This window comes from Bos taurus, chromosome Y, assembly GCF_002263795.3.
Source record: "Bos taurus isolate L1 Dominette 01449 registration number 42190680 breed Hereford chromosome Y, ARS-UCD2.0, whole genome shotgun sequence".
NCBI classification, from domain to species: Eukaryota; Metazoa; Chordata; class Mammalia; order Artiodactyla; family Bovidae; genus Bos; species Bos taurus.
This window is the reverse complement of record NC_082638.1, coordinates 7,740,214-7,761,526: the sequence shown is the minus strand read 5'-3', so window position 1 is coordinate 7,761,526 and position 21,313 is coordinate 7,740,214. Positions and strand designations below refer to the sequence as shown.

Genomic DNA, 21,313 nt, shown 5'->3' with positions numbered 1-21,313 from the left:
GGTCTCCCGCACTGCAGGCAGACTCTTTACCATCTGAGCCACCAGGGAAGTTGGCCTCTACCATGCATCAAACCCTTGTAAGCTTTAACCATGTTGGATTCTTGCTCCTTGCACATGAGAGCCTTGTAGAGCAGGGGGTCACCAACGCCCAGGGTGGCTGCAGATCATATAGGAACCCCCACCCCTCTCCCTCAGCCACACAGCAGGAAGTGAACCAGGAGAGGGGAGGGAAGGACCAAAGCTTTATCTGTATTTACAGCCCTTCCACATTGCTCACTTTACTGCCTGAGGTAGCAAATAACGGTATCCCTGAAAGTAAGTTTGAGATAGCTTCAAATGTCTGTACGTTGTAGATTCAAGTCAAGGCGGAATATCCTGAAATTTCCGTAAAAGCACTGAAAAGCCTGCTTCCATTTGCAATATCTTTGTGAAGCAGGGTTTTCTGCAGTGTGTTGTGTGTGTGCTCAGTCGTGTCTGACTCTTTGGGACCCCATGAACTATAGCCCATCAGACTTCTCTGTCCATGGGATTCTCCAGGCATGAATACCAGAATGGGTTGCCATGCCCTCCTCCAGGGGATCTTCCCTACCCTGGGATCGAACTTGTGTGTTTCCTGCATTGGCAGGCGGATTCTTTTTACCACTGAGTCACCTACAACAACCAAAGCAAGATATATGGAGTGAGTGACTGAAAGTCACTCAGTTGTGTCTGTTTCTTTGTGACTCCATGGACTATACAGTCCATGGAATTCTCCAGGCCAGAATACTAGGTAGCCTGTCCCTCCTCCAGGGGATCTTCCCAACCCAGGGATCGAACCCAGGTCTCCTGCCTTGCAGGCGAAATCTTTACTAGCTGAGCCACCAGGGAAGCCCAAGAATACTGGAGTGGATGGCCTACCCCTTCTCCAGTGTATCTTCCCCACCCAGGAATTGAACCAGGGTCTCCTGCATTGCAGGCGGATTCTTTACCTGCTGAGCCACCTGGGAAGCTCAGTTATGGACTAGACTGGACATAAGCAGCACCCTTCAGGTGTCTGTATCTCCCATCACTCCCCCAAATAGGACCATCTAGTTGCAGAGAGACAAGCTTACAGCTCCCACTAATTGTACATTAGGGTGAGTGATACAGATATTTCCTTATTTATCACAAGGAAATTTTATGGTAGAAAAATATTTCCTTTATTTATCACATGAGATACTTACAGAAAGAAAGTGCACCATACTTGCCATCTGCTTGAATCATCCAGAAACCATCCCCAGCCCCCTACCCCCACCCCCACCTCTTGGTATGTGGAAAAACTGTAGAGGATTCTGTTCTGGGAGGTTCTGCAGAGTATTACTGTGGGGTGGAGCCTGGCGCTGTGGCCTCTGGCAGGTTCCCACCCCGATCCTCCTGGCCCCCTCCGCCCCCTCCAGGAGGAGTTGCTGCCAGCCGACCAGCTCTGAACTGCAGGCTTGTGTTTTGTTGGGACATGTGGGAGAAGGGGGGGTCGCGGTGGAGACTTTATAATGGATCCTTAAGCCCAGTAACAGCCAGAAGGTGAAATGTGTTTTACATTGGTGGAGCGTGATTTACACTCTTTAGGGAAAAGCATGTTTTCATAGTAAATCCATCAACACACTTAAATCCAGCTGAGGGTCACCTCCCTGTCCGACTTCCCCTGAGAGGTGGCTTGGTGTCCAGAGACCAGTGCCAAGTCTGACTTCTTTTTTATTAATTAGTTTTTATTGGAGTATAGTTGCTTAACAGTGTTGTGTTAGTTTCTGTTGTACAGCAAAATGAATCAGCCATGTGTATAGATGCAGATAGATATATATGCTGTCTTTGAAAAAGTTCTTCCCATTTAGATCCCCACAGAGCAGGCAGTGCCCTGTGCTATAGAATAGGTTTTTACTAGTTATATATTTTATACATACTATCAATAGAGTATGGCTTCCCTGGTGGCTCAGATGGTAAAAAATTCACCTGCAATTTGGGAGACCTGGGTTCAATCCCTGGATTGGGAAGATCCCCTGGAGAAGGGAAAGGCTACCCACTTCAGTGTTCTGGCCTAGAGAATTCCATGGACTGTCCACGGGGTCGCAAAGAGTCAGACACAACTGAGCAACTTTCACTTTTCCATCAATAGTGTATGGGCTTCCCTGGTGGCTCAGATGGTAAACAATCTGCCTGCAACTTGGGAGACATGAGTTCAATCCCTGGGTCAGGAAGATCTCCTGGAGAAGGGAATGGCAACCCACTCCAGTATTCTTGCCTGGAGAATCCCATGGACAGAGGGGCCTGGGGGCTATAGTCCATGGGGTTGCAATCAGATGCAACTGAACAGCTAACGCTTTCACTACTTTTTCCCCACTTTCTTCATCAGTGGTGTGTGTGTGTCAATCTCCCGGTTCCCCCCAGCCACCCTTTCCCCCTTGGTGTTCATACGTTCGTTCCACACACAGGACTGACCTTGTGTGCACTCACAGGCTGCTCAGGAGAAGGTTTCATAATTGGAGAGTGTTCCACCCTCATGTGCTGCTTGCTTTTTTGGGCTGAATTCAGTGAGCTAAGGTGGCAGTTGAAGTTTTCCCTTCTGAACCACCATGCCGGGTAATTAGGAAGTCACGCTGGGACGATCACAAGGTGAAGGCCAAGCTTGAACTTTCCAGGGCAGAGTCCAGGTTCCTTCGGGTGGTGCAGCATCTCCTGTGCAAGGAGCCTTGCTGACTGACTTCCAGAGATGAGAAGCAGCGGCCGTGGGAAAGTCCTGGGCTCAGCATCTGGTGCTGGTTTTAATGTCTTCATTTGTCACTACATTCTGTCCTTGTGTTTATAGCCAGGCAACTTCCAGAAATGCAGAGCCAGGCTGAGGGATGGGTAGGTTTGCCTACTGCCTGGTTTTGTCTTGTGACTCCCTGTTAATCAGAAGGGAGCATTGTAAGGGTGGTAGTCGGAGGGCTCCAGGGCTTAGTTCATCATCCATCACCACACTGCACTTCAAGAATGTTCTCATGACCCTAAAGGGATTAGTTCATCCATCACCACCATCCACTTCCAGAACATTCTTACTACCCCAAAGGCCTACTTCATCCATCACCACCATCCACTTCTAGAATAGTCTCACGACCCCAACGGGATTAGTTCATCCATCACCACCATCCAGAACGTTCTTACCACCCCAAAAGGCCTACTTCATCTGCAACCACCATCCACTTCTAGAACATTCTCACCACCCCAAAGGGATTAGTTCATCCATCACCACCATCTACTTCTAGAACATTCTCATCAACCTAGCGGGATTCATTCATCCATTACCACCATCCACTACCAGAACATTCTCATCACCCTGAAGGAATTAGTTAATCCATCACCAACATCCACTTCCAGAACATTCTCATCACCCCAAAGGGAAGGCTTGTACCCATTGAGGAATCTTAGAATTATTACCAGGATGTTCTGGACAGTGTGCACGGTCACGCCTTGTGTGTGTTTGGGTCACATTGTTGGAGGTGATGAGCTGGACGTCCCCAGCAGGGACAAAAAGTTGAGTCCAGGCTCACGCAAGAACCCAGCTGTCTCCACACACAAGGGGTGAGCCCTCAGGGTGCCCTGGTAGCAGAGCTGTAGCTCCCGTCCTTGCAGAGGGGAGCAGTGAGTCCTTACATGGCATGTGGGAAGCCATGGAAACTGCATCTCCAAGAAGTGGGGTGTCTGGGGCCACGAGAGGAACAGTTCATTTCCAGCAAAGCTGTTACATAAACATTGGCTTAATGCTCTGCTCTAATGTCACTTGCATATCTGTTTTATGTTTTATGGCTTCTCTGATGGCTCAGATAGTATAGATTCTGCCGGCAATGCAGGAGACCAAGGTTTGATCCCTGGGTCGGGAAGATCCCATGCAGAAGGGAATGGTTACCCACTCCAGTATCCTTGCCTGGACAGTCCCATGGACAGAGGATCCTGGCGGTCAGCAGTCCGTGGGGTCACAGAGAGTCAGACATGACCGAATAACTAACACTTTGTGTTTCACGTCTAAGAGCTGTAAAAACGAGGAAAACTAAAAAGCCTCTCCTTGCATGATTCTGTGTGTAGATGCTGCCCAGAACAGGCAGATCCGTGGAGACACAGGGGAGATGGGTGCAGGTTTGGAGGATGGCTGTCTGTCCCAGTGGTGTGGAGCTCCTGTGTGGGTGATGGGAACGTTTTGGAATGAGATGGTGGTCATGCTGCCCAACTCTGTGAGTTTACTAAAAGCTGCTAAACCGGACACTGCCAGAGGGTGAGTTTTTGGGTATATGAGCTTTGTCTTTTTTGGGTATATGAGCGTTTTTCAAATCACATCAATGCTGGAAATCCACAAAAAATGTTTTTGTTTTTTAATTAATATAAAATGATGCTATGTAGGAACAGATTTGTAGTTACAGAGGGGGTCGGTGTGGGAAAGGAAAGGATTAGGAGTTTGGGGTTAGAAGATGCAAACTATTCTATACAGGATGGATAAACAGGGTCCTGTGGTAGAGCACATAAAGAAAGCTGAGCACCGAAGAATTGATGCTTTTGAGCTGTGGTGCTGGAGAAGACGGCTCTTTGAGAGAGTCCCTTGGACTGCTAGGAAATCCAACCAGTCCATCTTAAAGGAGATCAGTCCTGAATGTTCACTGGAAGGACTGAGGCTGATGCTGAAGCTCCAGTCCTTTGGCCACCTGATGTGAAGAACTGACTCACTGGAAAAGACCCTGGTGTTCGGAAAGATTGAACGCATGTGGAGAAGGGGACGACAGAAGATGAGATGGTTGGATGACATCACTGACTCGATGGACATGAGTGTGAGCAAGCTCCGGGAGTTGGTGATGGACAGGGAGGCCTGGCGTGCTGCAGTCCATGGGGTTGCAAAGAGACAGACACAACTGAGTGACTGAAATGAACTGACTGTAGAGCACAAGGAACTATATTCAATATCCTGTGGTAAACCCTCATGGCAAAGAATATGAAAGAATGTATTTATATGTATAGCTGAATCACTTTGCTATACAGCAGAAATTAACACAGCATGGTAAATCAGCTGCCCTTGAATACAGTTTTAAAAGAAAGACTGCAATAAAAATGCTGCTTTTCACTCATTAAATTGTTGCACATCTAACCCAGCTGAGACTGTGTGTTCTGTGTAGATCAATAGAATTTCTACATGTTGATCGTGAGCATGTAAATTAGTTACACCCGCTTTGGTATAAAATTTCTGTTGGGAGGTTGGAAACAAAAATAAGAAACAAGGTCATGTGTGACTCCAGTCTGCGAGTCTTGGCTCTAGCTCAGAGGTCAACAAGCTTTGCAAAGGATCAGACGGGTAAACACTTGGCCCTCAGGGAACTCAGTGTTTCCGGCATGTGAACAGCTCTGCTGTTGTGACCTGGGAGCAGGTGTGGACGGTCCCTGAAGGGCTGGGTGTGCCTATGCTCCCATAAAGCCCAGGCTGAGAGGTCTTGCCAGCCCTGGGACCTGGCCAGGGGGCTAAAGGATGGGAATCAGTGAGGATGCTTCCAGGACGGGAGGTGGGGCCTGTGTGGTCGTCTATCCAGATGTTTTTGATGTTGTTCTCTGCAGTGTTGATACCCACGCCTCTCATCATTTTCATCTCACTGGTCTCTGGCTTGGTTAATGTGGCTACGGCCCATTCACAGCAAGGACGTGTAATAAGACAGCTAAAGATGCTGAGAACGGAATCTCCTTTCTGAGATTTACAGACCATAAGGGCTCCTCCGTTCACGTGGAGTGACTTGGGTACAGGTTGAGGCTTCATCAAGCTCGTCTGAGAGGCTAAGATAAGAGCAACAGTTCCTTTGGGATGTATGCGTACCAGAGTGCTTACTGTGTTCTGTTCTCTTCTTACTTGTGGACTTTTTCAAGGGCACAAATGTCTTATCAGGTAAAAACAGATGTGTGTTCCACTTATTACAGAAATTTACAACTTTGAGTCTTAATGGCATTCACCACGCGTAAGCTCTGAGCATCTTATATGCTTGATAAGTTGGCCTCATTGTAGGAAACGTGAATGTAGGAAAACCCAATGATAAACCTCAACCGGATAAAAATACTTTCTCTTTAGAAATCATTCATTGAGGCTGTCTCTTAAAAATGGATTTCCTAGTACAGAAGCAGCTGCCAGGTTCTGGTTGCTAATATGAAAGTGAAGGTGATAGTCACTCAGTCTCTTTGCGACCCCATGGACTGCAGCACACAAGGCTTCTCTGTCTATCACCATCTCCCAGAGCTTGCTCAAACTCATGTCCATTAAGTGGTGATGCCATCCAACTGTCTCATCCTCTGTCACCTGCTTCTCCTGCCCTCAGTCTTTGCCAGCATCAGGGTATTTTCAAATGAGTCAGTTCTTCACATCAGGTGGCCAACTTATTGGAGCTTCAGCTTCGGCATCAGTCCTTCCAGTGACTACTCAGGGTTGATTTTGTTAAGGATTGACTGGTTTGATCTTGCTCTCCAAGGGATTCTCAAGAGTCTTCTCCAACACAACAGTTCAAAAGCATCATTTCTTCAATGCTCAGCCTTCTTTATGGTCCAACTCTCACATCCGAAGGTGACTACTGGAAAAACCGTAGCTTTGACTAGACGGACCCTTGTTGGCAAAGTGATGTCTCTGCTTTTCCATCAAAAGATCCAGGGCTCCTTGGAGGAACAGACAAGTCTAGGGTTGGGGCTGGCAGTATACAAATGAAGTCTGCAGTGTGTTGTGCCCAAAAAGTAAGGAAGTACTCAAACAAACAGACACACACATACACAGAGAAAACCCTGTAACGAGGATTTGCCAAAGGGATACAGAAGCCAGCTTGGAGTTTCCTATGACCAAAACTGCTGTGAAATCAAGTGGAATATGAAGGAGTGTATAAAATATCCCTGGACTTTCCTGATGGTCCCGTGGTTAAGAAGCTGCCTTCCTGTGCTGGCACACTGGTTCAATCCCTGGTCCGGGAACTAAGAGCTCACATGCCATGGAGCAACTAAGCCTGTGCATCACAGCTACTGAGCTCTCAAGCCCAGGAGCCCTGGAGCCTGTGCTTGCCAATAAGAGAAGCCACTAACAGTGAAAAGTCCACGCATCATAACTTGACAGTAACCCACGCTTCCCACAACCAGAGAAAGCCCGTGCAGCAATGAAGACCCTGCACAGTCAAAAATAAGCCAAATTTTGAAATAAACATTAAAAATAATAAACAATTCCTGAGTCCACACTGATAGACAAGTGATCAAGTACATTAGAAGTGGAGGAAAGAGATCTGTACGGAAAAGTTCTGAATCTCTGTAGGTCTTCTGCCCTCGGAGGGTGGGATGAGGTATGTTGTGGGGAGTAGAGCCCTTCTGTCTTATACTTCAGGCTGCATTTGGTGAGCTCCTTCCACAGGGGCCAGGGTGAAATGGTGGGGTGAGGCTCTGTGACTGCAGAGAAGCTGGTGTAGCTAACCCTGCCAGCTCATCCGTAGAGATCATTGTATTGACAGCACAGTCCTTGTATTTGAGGATAAGAAGGGCATTTCACCTCTGTGTTCTCCAACTCCCCCAGCCCCTCAAATCCACAATTCCTGGGTCAGTCATCACAACAGAAACATCAGACAGATCCCAGCTAAGACATTCTGCAAATGCCTGCACAGTCCTTCTGGAAACTCTGGAGGGCATGGAAAACAAGGATGGTCTCAGAGGCTGTCACTTGGATGGGAGGAGCCTGTGACTGGTAAATGAAATGGGGTGTCCTGGAACGTAGAGAGAATAGTAGGTGAGAATGAAGTAAGTCTGAATATGGTATGAACACCAGTTAATGTACCAAGACGGGATTTAGGGTAAGGAGAAGGGGACGACAGAGAATGAGTTGGTTGGATGGCATCACTGACTCAGTGGACTCAGTTTGAGTAAACTCCAGGAGATAGCAGAGGACAAGGAAGCCTGGCGTGCTGCAGTTCTGGGGGGTCTCAGAGTCAAATACAACTTAGCAACTTAGTCAAACGTACTAATGGCAATTTTGGCAATTGTACTAATTGTGGCATACAGTTATGGCAAATGTACTAATGTGTTGACAGCAGGGGAAACCGGTGTAGGGAATGTTCTCTTCTTCTAATTTTTCTGTAAATCTAAAAGCATTCTGAAAGGAAGTGTTGGAGTAGCTTTCCTCACGGCATTTCGAGTTAGCTTGTAAATGTCAGGTGCGAACCTCATTTATTTGGCTGCACCAGCTCTTAACTGGAGAAGGCGATGCCACCCCACTCCAGTACTCTTGCCTGGAAAATCCCATGGATGGAGGAGCCTGCTAGGCTGAAGTCCATGGGGTCGCTAAGAGTTGGACACGACTGAGCAACGTCACTTTGATTTTCACTTTCATGCCTTGGAGAAGGAAATGCCAACCCACTCCAGTGTTCTTGCCTGAAGAATCCCAGGGATGGGGCAGCCTGCTGAGCTGCCGTCTATGGGGTTGCACAGAGTTGGACACGACTGAAGTGACTTAGCAGCAGCAGCTCTTAACTGTGGCATGTGGGATCTTTAGTGGGGCACATTCGAACTCTTAGGGATGGCATGTGGGATCTTAGTTCCCTGACCTGGGACTGAAACTAGGTCCCTTTCTTGGGAGCGTGGAGTCTTAGCCTCTGGACCACCCAGAGAAGCCCCCAGGAAAGCCACTAGGCTCTTCGTGGATGCCTGTTAATATGGACAGCCTTGGGTTCTGCCCTGAGATATGCGGCTGGCCTTGGGTGGATGGCGCCCTCGGGTAGTGATGGGTCCTGGGCTTGGTAAAATAATACACGGAGATGAAAACCAGGAGCTGCAAGTGCTGAAATTCGTGTGCCATAGAACCCATGCTCTGCAGGAAGAGAAGTCACGGCAACGAGAAGGCCACACCCCACAACTAGAGAGTAGCCTCAGATCACTGCAGCTGGAGAAAGTCTGCAGCAGTGAAAACACAGCACCACCAAAAACAAATAAATAAAATTACTTTAAAAAATAAACAAGTGTGAAGAATGTGGGCTTTGGGGGGAGAAAACAGGTTCAAATCCACTCTTTTATTTTCTTTGTGGTTGCATCAAGCCAGCTAAGCTTGCTAATAACGTCCCAATAACTAGTCTTCCCTGGAACATGGTTTCCCTAGTGAGTCAGTCCATAAAGATCCGCCTGCCAATGCAGGAGGCCCAGGTTCGATCCCTGGGTCAGGAAGATTCCCTGGAGGAGGAAATGGCAACCCACTCCAGTGTTCTTGCCTAGAAAATCCCCTGGACAGAGGAGCCTGGTGGACTACAGTCCAAGGGGGTCACAAGAGTCAGACATGACTTAGCGACTAAACAGCAACATGAAAACCCCAGAGTGCCCAGATATTAACTTTTATATTCAGCATCTGCATAGACTTACTTAACGTACTTGGTTGCCTTGTCACCATCAGAATTCTTTCATGCCCACCTGTCTTTAGTTTGCTTCCTGATATTTGTGGCTTGCCTCAGCAATTCCCAACTTACTGTGACATTAGGACATTATTTCAGTTGGTTAATTCTATTTTATTAAAATTTAATGGGGGTGAATAGCATACTTAATACATTATTTGGCTTACCTTGTGCCTCAGCTGGTAAAGAATCCACCTGCAATGCAGGAGACACTGGTTCGATCCCTGGGTTGGGAGGATCCTCTGGAGAAGGTAAAGGCTACCCACTCCAGTATTCTGGCCTCGAGAATCCCATGAACTTTATAGTTCATGGGATCACAAAGACATGACTGAGTGACTTTCACTCACTAGTATGCTGGCCTGGAGATAAACATAGCAACGACATTCCTTGCAGATTCATGTGAAAGTTTAATGTGTGTAACAGTAATGGAGCAGCACAGTGTCTAAGATCAAGCAGGTGCAAAAAGAAAGTCACCTTTAGTTAAAATAGCCACATGTGTGTGTTAGTCTCTCAGTGGTGTCTGACTTGTTACAACTGTATGGACTCTAGCCCACCAGGCTCCTCTGTCCATGGAATCTCCCCAGGCAAGAGTACTGCAATGGGTTGCCATTCCCTTCTCCGGGGGTGGGGGGATCTTCCTAACCCAGGGATTGAACTCCATCCCCTGCACTGCAGGCGATTCTTTACTGTCTGAGCCACCAGGGGAGCCAAAAATAGCCACAATTCAGGGGATATTGAAAGTGGTGTGGGTTGTTTGTTTCATTGAGCAAGAATGGAAAGTTAATTGGGGTGCATTTTGAAGAGGTTGAAGCTGGTGGTGAACCTTGGACCTGAAGGGTAAGTGCTGGGCTGGAGAGGGTCAAGGCAGTCTGTGTGGGAAGGGGCTGTTAAGGACCCTGGTGGGGGGAACTTCCTGAGTGTTTAGGGGGTGGTGAGCACCCAAGGTCTCAGGCTGTCTGGGGAGGGTGGTGCGGGGACTTTAAATACAGATCATTGTGAAGGGACGGGTTGGGTCAGGGTCAGCCTGCGACCTCTTGGTGGTCTGCACACGATGCCTTCTAGGCAGTAAAACTTCTGGAGACACTGTGTTAGTTGTTCCGATTGCATTCCTACCAAGTGTGTAATAAACCCCCAAAATACAGATAGATTCGAAATGGGCTATTGAATGTTGGCTTTGGGTTTTGTTTTTTTTTTTCAACTTTATTGTTCCATCTGACCTTAAGGTTGTGAGGAAAGGTCACAAGTTTGAGGACAGAGCTGCATAACAGGGAAGCTTTTTTGTTGTTGTTTCCTATCACTTTGAAGTGATAAAAAGAGCAAGACAGGCTTGGGAGGGCCAGGCTTTGGGGGTTTAGCCTCGGGATTTGCCAGCGAAGTCACCGAGGAGCCCAGAGGCCCCCCGGGGTTCCAATCGGAGGGAGCATGCGTGGACTTGTCCATCGCTAGGCGGCAGCGGACGCAGCCGGACAGCCAGGTGTGCTCGCGGCGGTCGGAGAGCGGGTGAACCAGCCGGGTACCCCCGCTACCTCCCATCTCCAGGCGTCTGCAGGGCAAGGCTGCCTTCCGGGCTTGCAAGCTGCTCGCGCCCCTTTTGTTCTTCTGCCTTGAAGAGCAAGTTGCCAGCTCCGGGGATTGCGGGTAGGGGGTGGATCTGAGGGAGACCGGCAGACGCTCTCCCTGCGTTTTGTTCTGCCCGGTGGTTAAACCGTGCAGACAGGGGGTGCAGAGTCCGCTGGAGCTCAGTCTGCATGCAGGCACGCTAGCCTGTACTCTGTGTGTGTGTGTGTGTGTGCGTGTGTGCACGCGAGCCTGTACTCTGTGTGTGTGTGTGTGCGCACGCACGTTGGTAGGCACATGCGCTCTTGGGGCACGCGAGCCTGTAGTGTGTGTATGTGTGTGTGTACACGTGCGCTCTTGGGACTGTGCTGCTGATGGCGAGCCGGGGTGACCGGGAGCCTTTGGCATGGCGGGGCAGGGGGCCACGAGCGCCTCAGTGGAATCTGCAGACCTGCTTCCCTTGCCCAAGGGTCCCCAGGGATCCCCCAGGAGGCTGGTGGGAGGGCGCCAGCCCTGCATGAAGACTTGCTTGCTGTGCCGTTTTTTTCCATAGCAGTAAGAACGTTTTCACAATAGGAGGCTTTGAATGTGGATGCAGAAAGGAAATGGTGAGTCAGCCATAGCAGAATGGGCAGGGAAATCAGGTGTGCATGTTGAGTCATGAAAAAAATGCTTGGTGGGTGAATTGGCTCCTAGTCTGCTGATTGCAGTGAAAAAAATAAAATGTAAATAGAGAAAAGTGCTTGAGGTTGGTTGTGAGCATTTTGCAGTGATTAGATTTGTGCTCTTTTTCGATTGTGCCCATAGAAAGACGTGCAGTCTTTACAGGGTTTTGCTGCATATATGCTGTGGGATTGGTTTTTTGGTTTCTTTTTTTTTTTTTACTTTTTTAATTGTGATAAATGAAAGATGTTACTAATTTTGGCTATATTTCTAACTGATTGAAACGGTTTTGCTTTGCTCAAATACACTTTGATGTGTGTGTCAGGAAGATGCCATTTTTACAGAGAAACTGCCGCAGTCTGGGTCTGCAGGAACTGACTCCCCTGGGTGGGAGTCTTCTCGAAAGTGGATCATGCCTGAAGTGGTGGTCATGCCTAGGTGAACCATTGAGGGGAAAGGGGTTTGGAGGAAGGTTTTCAGAAAGCTACCTGGCAACGTTCGTAACAACCTGCTGCCATATGCATTGCCTGAAGACCTACATAATGAATGAAGGAAAAATGATATGTTACCATGTCATAAAATAAATAAAAGATTGGGTCGAGTTTTGATGAATGGTATAGACATAGTTTCTTTTCCCTTGGAAACCAGAATCTTGGAGGGTGTGTATTAGAAATATATATATTTTTTATCATTACATTGGAGAAACGTATTTTCCAGATGGTAGAAATGTTGCAGGAAGGCGGACCCCTTCCAGGGCCCGAAACTGGGCTCTTGTGTAACACTTGGAAATGAATTGTATGAGGAGACACATGTGCTGACAAAGCAAGAGATTTTATTGGGAAAGGGCAGCCAATTGGAGAGCAGTAGGGTAAGGGAACCCAGGAGAACGGCTCTGCCCCGTGGCTCGCAGTCTCGGGTGCTATGGTGATGGGATTAGTTTCCTGGTGGTCTTTGGCCAATCACTCTAATTCAGTCTTTCCTGGTGGCGCACGCATCGCTTAGCCAAGATGGATGTTAGCCAGAGGGATTCTGGGAAGTGGACAGACAACTAGTGTCTCCTTTCAACTTTTCCTGAATTCTTCCAGTTGGGGTGGCTTATTATTTCCCTATTTCTTACCAGGATCTCCTGTCATAAAACAACTCATGCAGATAGTTACTATGGTGCCTAGCCAGGGTGGGCAGTTTCAGTCAGTGTGCTTCCCCTAACAGAAACTTGGATGTCTCTGTGATTCTTTCTGTCAAGCATAGTGGAGAGACATTTCATCCTTTCCGTCTTTCTCACGTACACACACACACACACACACACACACACACACACACACGAACCCAACAAACACACACAAACACGAACCCAACAAACATATACCCCTTATGGAAAAATGGGGGATATTGCAGGGATATTGTCATTCATGAATGCATGGACAAAACACAGAAAAGCCATTTATTAAAAGAATATTAGCATGTATACCGTACCATGGGTAAAATAGCTACCATATAACACAAGGAGCTCTGCTTGGTGTTCTGTGATGACCTACATGGGTGGGATGGAGGAAGTGAGGGAGATTCAAGAGGGAGGGGATGTATGTATATACTGCAAATGGCTGATTTCTCATTGTTGTCCAGCAGAAGCTAATACAATGTTGTAAAGCAATTATCCTCCAATTAAAAATAATTATATTTTTTTAAAGGAGTGTTAGAAATGACCATCCATATGGGTGTTGACCATACAGGTTGGATAAGGCTTGTCCTGCCCAGCTGGGGTCACATGTGACCCTGTCACATATGCCGACAGGTGGGTGTTTGGCATAAACTGACGGTTCTTCTAGCTGCGTGAGGTTTTGCGGGTTGGGGAAGCTACTACTCCGTGTGACCCTCAGCATGCATTTGATTAGCCCTTACTGCCTTGAATTCTCTTCCTCTTGTACGGATGAAAATTTAGCAAGGTGTAGGTGGGGAAGCACTAGAAACAAAGAGCTGGAGTTTTGTGTCCGCCAGGGTGAGCCTGCCTTTCCCCGGTCTGTGCCCAGTTGTGTTTTCTGACTTTCCTACCAGTCAGTTCCACAGACAAGTCATTTCTGGGAGGGCCTGTAGACATCCCTGGATATCTGAAAGAGAGCCTGAAGTTGACAGTTTTTCACTTTTAAAGACTCTGAGAATCCTCAGGATTTCGTTCCATAGAGGTTCACAAAGGTTTCTCACCATCTATCTTGGACCTCACAAAGTGGAGTACATGTTCACTTTGTAGGAAACAAACGGGGGCTCAAGAGAGTGGATTCACACAGCTTCTGTGTGTGTGTGTTTAACTTTTTATTTTGTACTGGAGTATAGCTGATTAACGATGCTGTGATGGTTTCAGGTGGACAGCAAAGGGACTGAGCCATCCATATACCTGTATCCATTCTCCCCTCCGCAAACCTCCTATCCAGGCTGCCACATGACCCTGAACAGAGTTCCCTGTGCTGTCCAGCAGGTCCTTGTTGGTCATCCATTGCAAATACTGCAGTGTGGATTCACACAGGCTGGACATTTGTCTGGGTGGGGGTACCTGCTGGCTCCTGGCATGTCTGGTGATGAAAGGTCTTGCACACCAGCATTGCCTGTGTGTCGACCTGTTTTGGATGCCAGACCTGCTTTCTCACTTGCTGTTATGTCTCAGGGTCAGCAGTTCAGCACACCAGCAGCGCAGTGTGGAGGAATTGTCACGTGGGTTTCCGGGGCGACGAGACAGATACAGACACCTCTTGGACAGGCTGAAAGACTGCGGACACAGGTCCCAAGCCCTCGTGGATGTGACCTTCTGTTTCTTCATCCGTGAAGTAGGGAGTTGGGGTTAAATTATTTCTAAGGACCCATACAGCCGTGATCATTTTCGATTCTCAGGGAGAGAAGCCAGGAGCTTAAATTCCCCTTGCATAACACATCCAGATTCCTGGGTTATCTTGTTGAGGTCAGTTGCTACTGATATTCATGTGAGTGAAGACTTATATCTCACACACACACACACACACACACACACACACACACACGTGTGTGTGTTTTCTTTGAGATCCAATTATAGATAAAATGGGCTCTTGTCAGCAGACCGGGCTTTTCTGTCTGCAAGAGGTGCTTGATGCATTGCAAGCGTGCTTGCCAGATACACCTACTTAGCTGTTCTGTGATCAAGTTAGCTGCTAGCAAATGAAGTTCTCTTGGGTGCAGCTTTACATGCCCCGTGTTATTTAAGGACTGTTAACAAAGTCCAGCCGGTGGGCTCTTACACATATTTGGAGGCCATTCACAATAAAATAACGATGGGGCTTCCCTGGTGGTCCAGTGGTTAGGACTTTGCCTTCCAAGGCAGGGGGTGTGGGTTCTGTCCCTGGTTCAGGCAACTGAGGTTTCACATGCCTTGTGACTCAGCCAGAATAATAATAATAATGATAAAGTGTACAATTTTTTTAAGTAGAATAACTGGAAATTCAAAGAAAGTATTTAACATGTATACATACAGATACACCTGCATCTATATGTATACACGCATGCATGTTATATATGTATTCACACAAGCGTGTAAGTATATGTACTCATGCACACATAAGTGCATATGACTGATAGACATATAGGAATAAAATAAAATTTTCATGTACAATAAATTTGAACCCTATTGAGTAAATAACATGTTTCTAAATATGGTTCAGCTGAGAAACAATCAGACAGTATTCTGAGAAATGGTATTTTCAGAAATTTGGGGTCACCTGCATTGTGCTAAAAGGGAGACACTTAAAGCAGATGGTTTTCTCTTAGTTTACAGAGATGCTAACGCTCTTCTGAAAGTGTTAGTCGCTCAGTGCTTTCTGACCCATGAACTGGAGCCCCCCACGAGGCTAGTGAATTCTCCAGGCCAGAATACTGGAGTGGGTTGCCAATCCCTTCTCCAGGGGATCTTCCCAACCCAGGGATCAAACTCAGGTGTCCCACATTGCAGATGGATTCTTTACTGTCTGAGCCACCAGGGAAACCCTATCTGTATTTTAATATGTTTTCCCACACAGTTTCCCAGAGTTCAAAAGTGGCCCATTATTTCATAAGCTTGAGGTTTGTTTTTGAGAGCCAGGATTTATATTTATCTGGGGGTTCGGTTCCCTAGGCTGTTCTGTAGTCTTTAGTAACATTTACTTCTTTAAAAAAGAAAAAAAAAATCTGTGTTACTAATATTAGAACATTTTTATTAAAAACAGAGGGACATCCCTGGCAGCCCAGTGGTTAAGACTCTCACCTTCAACTGCAGGTGGGAATAGGTTCGATCCCTAGTTGAAGAGTTAAGATCCCACATGCTAAGTTGTATGGCCCCCCAAAATTTGAATATATAAAATATAAAAACATATGGAAGGCCTGGAAGGCAGAAGGAAGACAGTGAAAATTGTCCTCAGGATCACATCCAGAGAGAGCAGTGTGTCCCCTTTGGGACATGTGATCACCTTTATATACTTGATGTAAACAGCGTTTTTTTCCTTGTACACCTGTGATGCCTGGCACTCTTAAGATCCGGCCGCCCAGTGGGAACACCGTGGACTTGTAGGGATGTGTTCCCAGTCTTTCCCAGTGGAAAGTAATACCGCAGCAGGCGTACGTGGTGAAATACTCCTGCTCTCATTCATTTCCTTAGGAGGACAGTCTGGACGTGGAATTGCCAAGCAGTCTTTTGGAAAAGATTTGGGACTCCCCTGGTGGTCCAGGGGTTAAGGAACTGCCTTGCAATGCCGGGGGACGCGGGTTCAATCCCTGGTCAGGGGACAGAGTGCCACCTGCCTCAGAGCAGCTAAACCAGAGCACAATTGGAGGGCCCATGCACAGCGCTTGAAGATCCTGCATGCCACCACAAAGACTCCAGGCAGCCAAATAAATAAATTAAAAAAAAAAAATTCTTTTTTAAATCTGTGACTTGACAGGCAAATGTGTTTCATTGTTGACCTGCATTTCCTTGGTGACTAGCAGAGTTCTTCATGTGTTATTATCTGCACGTTTGTATTTTTTCTTGTATGCATTACAGTTTGTCTTCCTGCTGACAGTGGGGCCTTTATTTTTTTTTAATTTTATATTGGAGCATAGTTGATTAATAATAATGCGTTAGTTTCATGTATACAGCAGAGTGATTCGGTATACACGTTCGTGCGTCTGTTGTTTTTTCAAATTCTTTTCTCCCATTTAGGTTGCTGTAGAATACTGAACAGTTCCCTGGGCCGTACAATAGGTCTTTGTCGGTTATCCGTTTTAAATGTAGCTGTGTGTACATGTCCATCCCTACCTCCTGGTCGGTCTGTCCCTCTCCCACCCTTTCCCCCTGATCAACCTAAGTTTGTTCTCTTAAGTCTGTGAGTCTGTTCTGTTTCGTAAATCAGTTTATTTGTACCATTTTTATTTTAGATTCCACGTGTAAGCAATATCATTTTTGAGATTTTTCTTTCTCTGTCTGACTGCAAATGGCATCATTTCATTAAACCAAATAATCTTCCATTGTATATATGTATCACATATATCCGTCAGTGGACATTCAGGGTGCTTCCATGTCTTGCCTGTTGTCAGTAGTGGGGCAATGAATATTGGGGTGTGTGTATCCTTTCAAATCATGTTTTTCTCTGGGTATATGCCCAGGAGTGGGATGACACAGTCATACACTAGCTTTTTTAGTTTTTGGAGGAACCTAAACACTGGTGGCTGGTTGTATGTGTGCATGCTCGGTTGTGTCCAAGTCTTTGCCACCCCACGGACTGTAGCCCACCAGCCTCCTCTGCCCATGGAGTTTTCCAGGCAAGAATACTGGAGTGGGTTACCCTTTCCTACCCCAGGGATGGTTGGTTAGAGTTAGATTTTTTTTTTTAATTAAAGTATAGTTGCTGATGTTCAAGCTGGTTTTACAAAAGGCAGAGGAACCAAAGATCAAATTGCCAACATCCGCTGGATCATTGAAAAAGCAAGAGAGTTCCAGAAAAACATCTATTTCTGCTTTATTGACTATGCCAAAGCCTTTGATTGTGTGGATCACAATAAACTGTGGAAAATTCTTCAAGATATGGGAATACCAGACCACCTGATTTGCCTCTTGAGAAATTTGTATGCAGGTCAGGAAGCAACAGTTAGAACTGGACATGGAACAACAGACTGGTTCCAAATAGGAAAAGGAGTTCGTCAAGGCTATATATTGTCACCCTGTTTATTTAACTTATATGCAGAGTACATCATGAGAAACACTGGACTGGAAGAAACACAAGCTGGAATCAAGATTGCCGGGAGAAATATCAATCACCTCAGATATGCAGATAACACCACCCTTATGGCAGAAAGTGAAGAGGAACTCAAAAGCCTCTTGATGAAAGTGAAAGTGGAGAGTGAAAAAGTTGGCTTAAAGCTCAACATTCAGAAAAGGAAGATCATGGCATCCGGTCCCACCACTTCATGGGAAATAGATGGGGAAACAGTGGAAACAGTGTCAGACTTTATTTTTCTGGGCTCCAAAATCACTGCAGATGGTGACTGCGGCTATGAAATTAAAAGATGCTTACTCCTTGGAAGGAAAGTTATGACCAACCTAGATAGCATATTCAAAAGCAGAGACATTACTTTGCCAACAAAGGTCCATCTAGTCAAGGCTATGGTTTTTCATGTGGTCATGTATGGATGTGAGAGTTGGACTGTGAAGAAGGCTGAGCACCGAAGACTTGATGCTTTTGAACTGTGGTGTTGGAGAAGACTCTTGAGAGTCCCTTGGACTGCAAGGAGATCGAACCAGTCCATTCTGAAGGAGATCAGCCCTGAGATTTCTTTGGAAAGAATGATGCTAAAGCTGAAACTCCAGTACTTTGGCCACCTCTTGCGAAGACTCTTTGGAAAAGACTCTTTGGAAAAGACTCTGATGCTGGGAGGGATTGGGGGCAGGAGGAGAAGGGGACGACAGAGGATGAGATGGCTGGATGGCATCACTGAGTCAATGGATGTGAGTCTCAGTGAACTCCGGGAGTTGCTGATGGACAGGGAGGCCTGGCGTGCTGCGATTCATGGGGTCTCGAAGAGTCGGACATGACTGAGCGACTGATCTGATCTGATCTGATAGTTGCTCTGCAGTGTTTCAGGTGTACAGCAGAGGGATTCAGTTATACATAGAGATTATTATAAGGTATTGAATACAGTTTCCCTGTGCTATACAGTAGGTCCTTGTTGTTTATGCTAGTGTGTATCTGTTAATCCCAAACTTCAGATTTATCCCTGCTGTGGCCTGTTGTAATCTTAATTTTGTTTTGTATGTCTGTGAGTCTGTTTCTATTTTATAAGTAAGTCTGTTTGTATCATTTTTTAAGATTCTGCATATAAGTGATATATGGTATCTGTCTTTCTCTGGCATACTTATTTCATTAATTTCCAGGTCCATCCATGTTGCTGCATATGGCATCATTTCATTCTTTTTTTTTTTCCATGGCTGAGTAATATTCCACTGTGTTTGTGTGTGTGTAGCACATCTTTGTTATCTGTTCATCTGCCAGTGGACATTTAAGTTGCCTCTATGCCTTGGCTGTTGTAAACGGTGCTACTGTTGGAGTCCATGTATCTTTTCAAATTAGAGTTTTCATCTTTTCTGGACATATCCCCAAGAGTAGGATTGTTGGATCATATGGTAGCTTTTGGTTTTTTTTGACAGTGCTATATATAACTTGCAAGATCTGAGTTTCAATTCAGCCCAGGAATTGAACCCCCAGCCATAGATTTGAGGTCTTCCCTGGTGGCTCAGCTGGTAAAGAATCCACCTGCAATTCGGGAGACCTGGGTTGGGAAGATCCACGGGAAGAGGGAAAGGCTACCCACTCCAGTATTCTGGCCTGTACAGTCCATGAGGTCACACAAAGTCAGACTTGACGGAGCGACTTTCACTTTCCACAGCAGTGAGAGCACAGAATCCTAACCCCTGGACCACCAGGGAATTTACTTTCCCCCCTGCCCCTGGGAGTGTCAGGACATTGAATGACAATCTGTTGGGGTGCACTTGGTTCACAAGTGGATGGTCACAAGGAACTATTGCTCTCGGCTAGCAGTGCAGCAGAGAGGGGCAGAAAAGTAACTAAAACTGTTGTTTTAAAACTTCCCCAGATCCTCCCCCACATGAAACCCCTCCCCTAACATTGTCCTCATTGCCTGCAGGGTGCCTCCCAAAAGGAGTGTGTTTGTATGTTGCAGAAATTAATATCTTCCTTAACTTCTGGACCAGGGCTCAGCAGACTCCAGCCCAAGGCCCTGGGCCAGGGTTCGGGAAGCCTGTCCCAGTGAAGGACTACATGTTGGTCCCTGCCAGCTTGGTACCCGGGGGTACCTCACTGTGTTTTTTACACAATGAAGATCTATCTAGCTGGGGAGAGACAACGCCACACCAAGGATGAAAACTGCAAGTAGCTTTTCATATCCTATGTGGGTAGAAAAGCAAATGAGAAGGAATTGGGGAAGGAAGGATCCATAAAGCAGAGCCTCCCAACAGAGGCATGACATCCAAATGCTTTGGGGCGTTCTCCTGGATGCCCCTACAGGCGTGCATTTTGTCCCCGGTCCACTCTGTCTGTCCGCCCAGACCTGGCTTTGTGATGGAGAAAAGTTTGAGGAGAGCTTAGATGCACGTGTCTAAAATCATCACACATGTTCCCTCAGGACACCGTTAAGAATTGGAGAAGTGGGATTCAGGAGATAGGATTGGCTCAGACGTTTGCATTTGGAAGGCTGGAATTCCTGATGGCTGTGCCATCCTTGTTTCCTGGATATGGCAGGAAATATACTAATCTCACATCCCTCTTAGAGGAGCTTTGCTCACACACGTGGAATCGCTGCCTTCTCTGGGGAGACCACAGCATGTCCTGTCTAAACGGAAAAAAACGGAAGTCGCTCAGTGGTGTCCGACTCTTCGCGACCCCATGGACTGCAGCCTACCAGGCTCCTCTGTCCATGGGATTTTCCAGGCAAGAGTACTGGAGTGGGTTGCCGTGGCCTTCTTAGACAGTGTCCTGTCTAAAGCACTTTGCACATGTGCAGTAAGTCACTTATCTCCAGCTTTTCAGTTGCGGCCAACTCTTTGCAACCCCATGGACTGTAGCCCACAGGCTCCTCTGTCTGTGGGATTCTGCTGGCAGAAATACTGCAGTGGGTTGCCGTTCACTCCTCCAGGGGAATGTTCCTGACCCAGGGATCCAACCTGCGTCTCTTGTGTTTCCTACATTGAGAAGCAGGTTCGTGGCTTCTAGCACCACCTGGGAAGCCCCAAGGCACTTTGTAAATAGAGCTCCTTTTTAATTAATCTTTAAGTGTGAATCCAGATGCACAAAGGCACTTAGATACTAGCAGTAAATTGTAGCTACTTTAATTCTCTGTTTCAGTGAGGTAGTGGATATTTATTAAATAATAGGTACCACTGGAACTTCCCTGATGGTCCAGTGGTTAAGACTTGGCCTTCCACCGTAGGGGATGTGGGTTCAATCCCTGGTCATAGAGCTAAGATCCCACATGCCTGGCCACCAAAAATACAGGACATAAATAACAGAAGCAGTATTGTAACAAATCCACATCAAAAAAACATTTTTTTAGGAAAACAAAAAAATTGGTACTGGCTGGTTTCAAGTGGGTCTTCAGATGCTAGATTTTAGGAGTTTTAGTAAGAAAATAAAAAATGTTCA

At 46.6% G+C, this 21,313-nt stretch overlaps 1 protein-coding gene across 1 annotated transcript in view; it reads left to right on the top strand.

The window, feature by feature from the left end:
* Positions 1-21,313, top strand: part of LOC132342139 (protein Shroom2-like) — a 150,503-nt gene that overhangs the window by 104,824 nt on the left and 24,366 nt on the right. Inside the window, 2 exon segments of the mRNA XM_059884005.1 lie at positions 4,075-4,261; positions 10,950-11,048. Of these exon segments, the coding sequence (XP_059739988.1) occupies positions 4,075-4,261; positions 10,950-11,048 (286 nt within the window).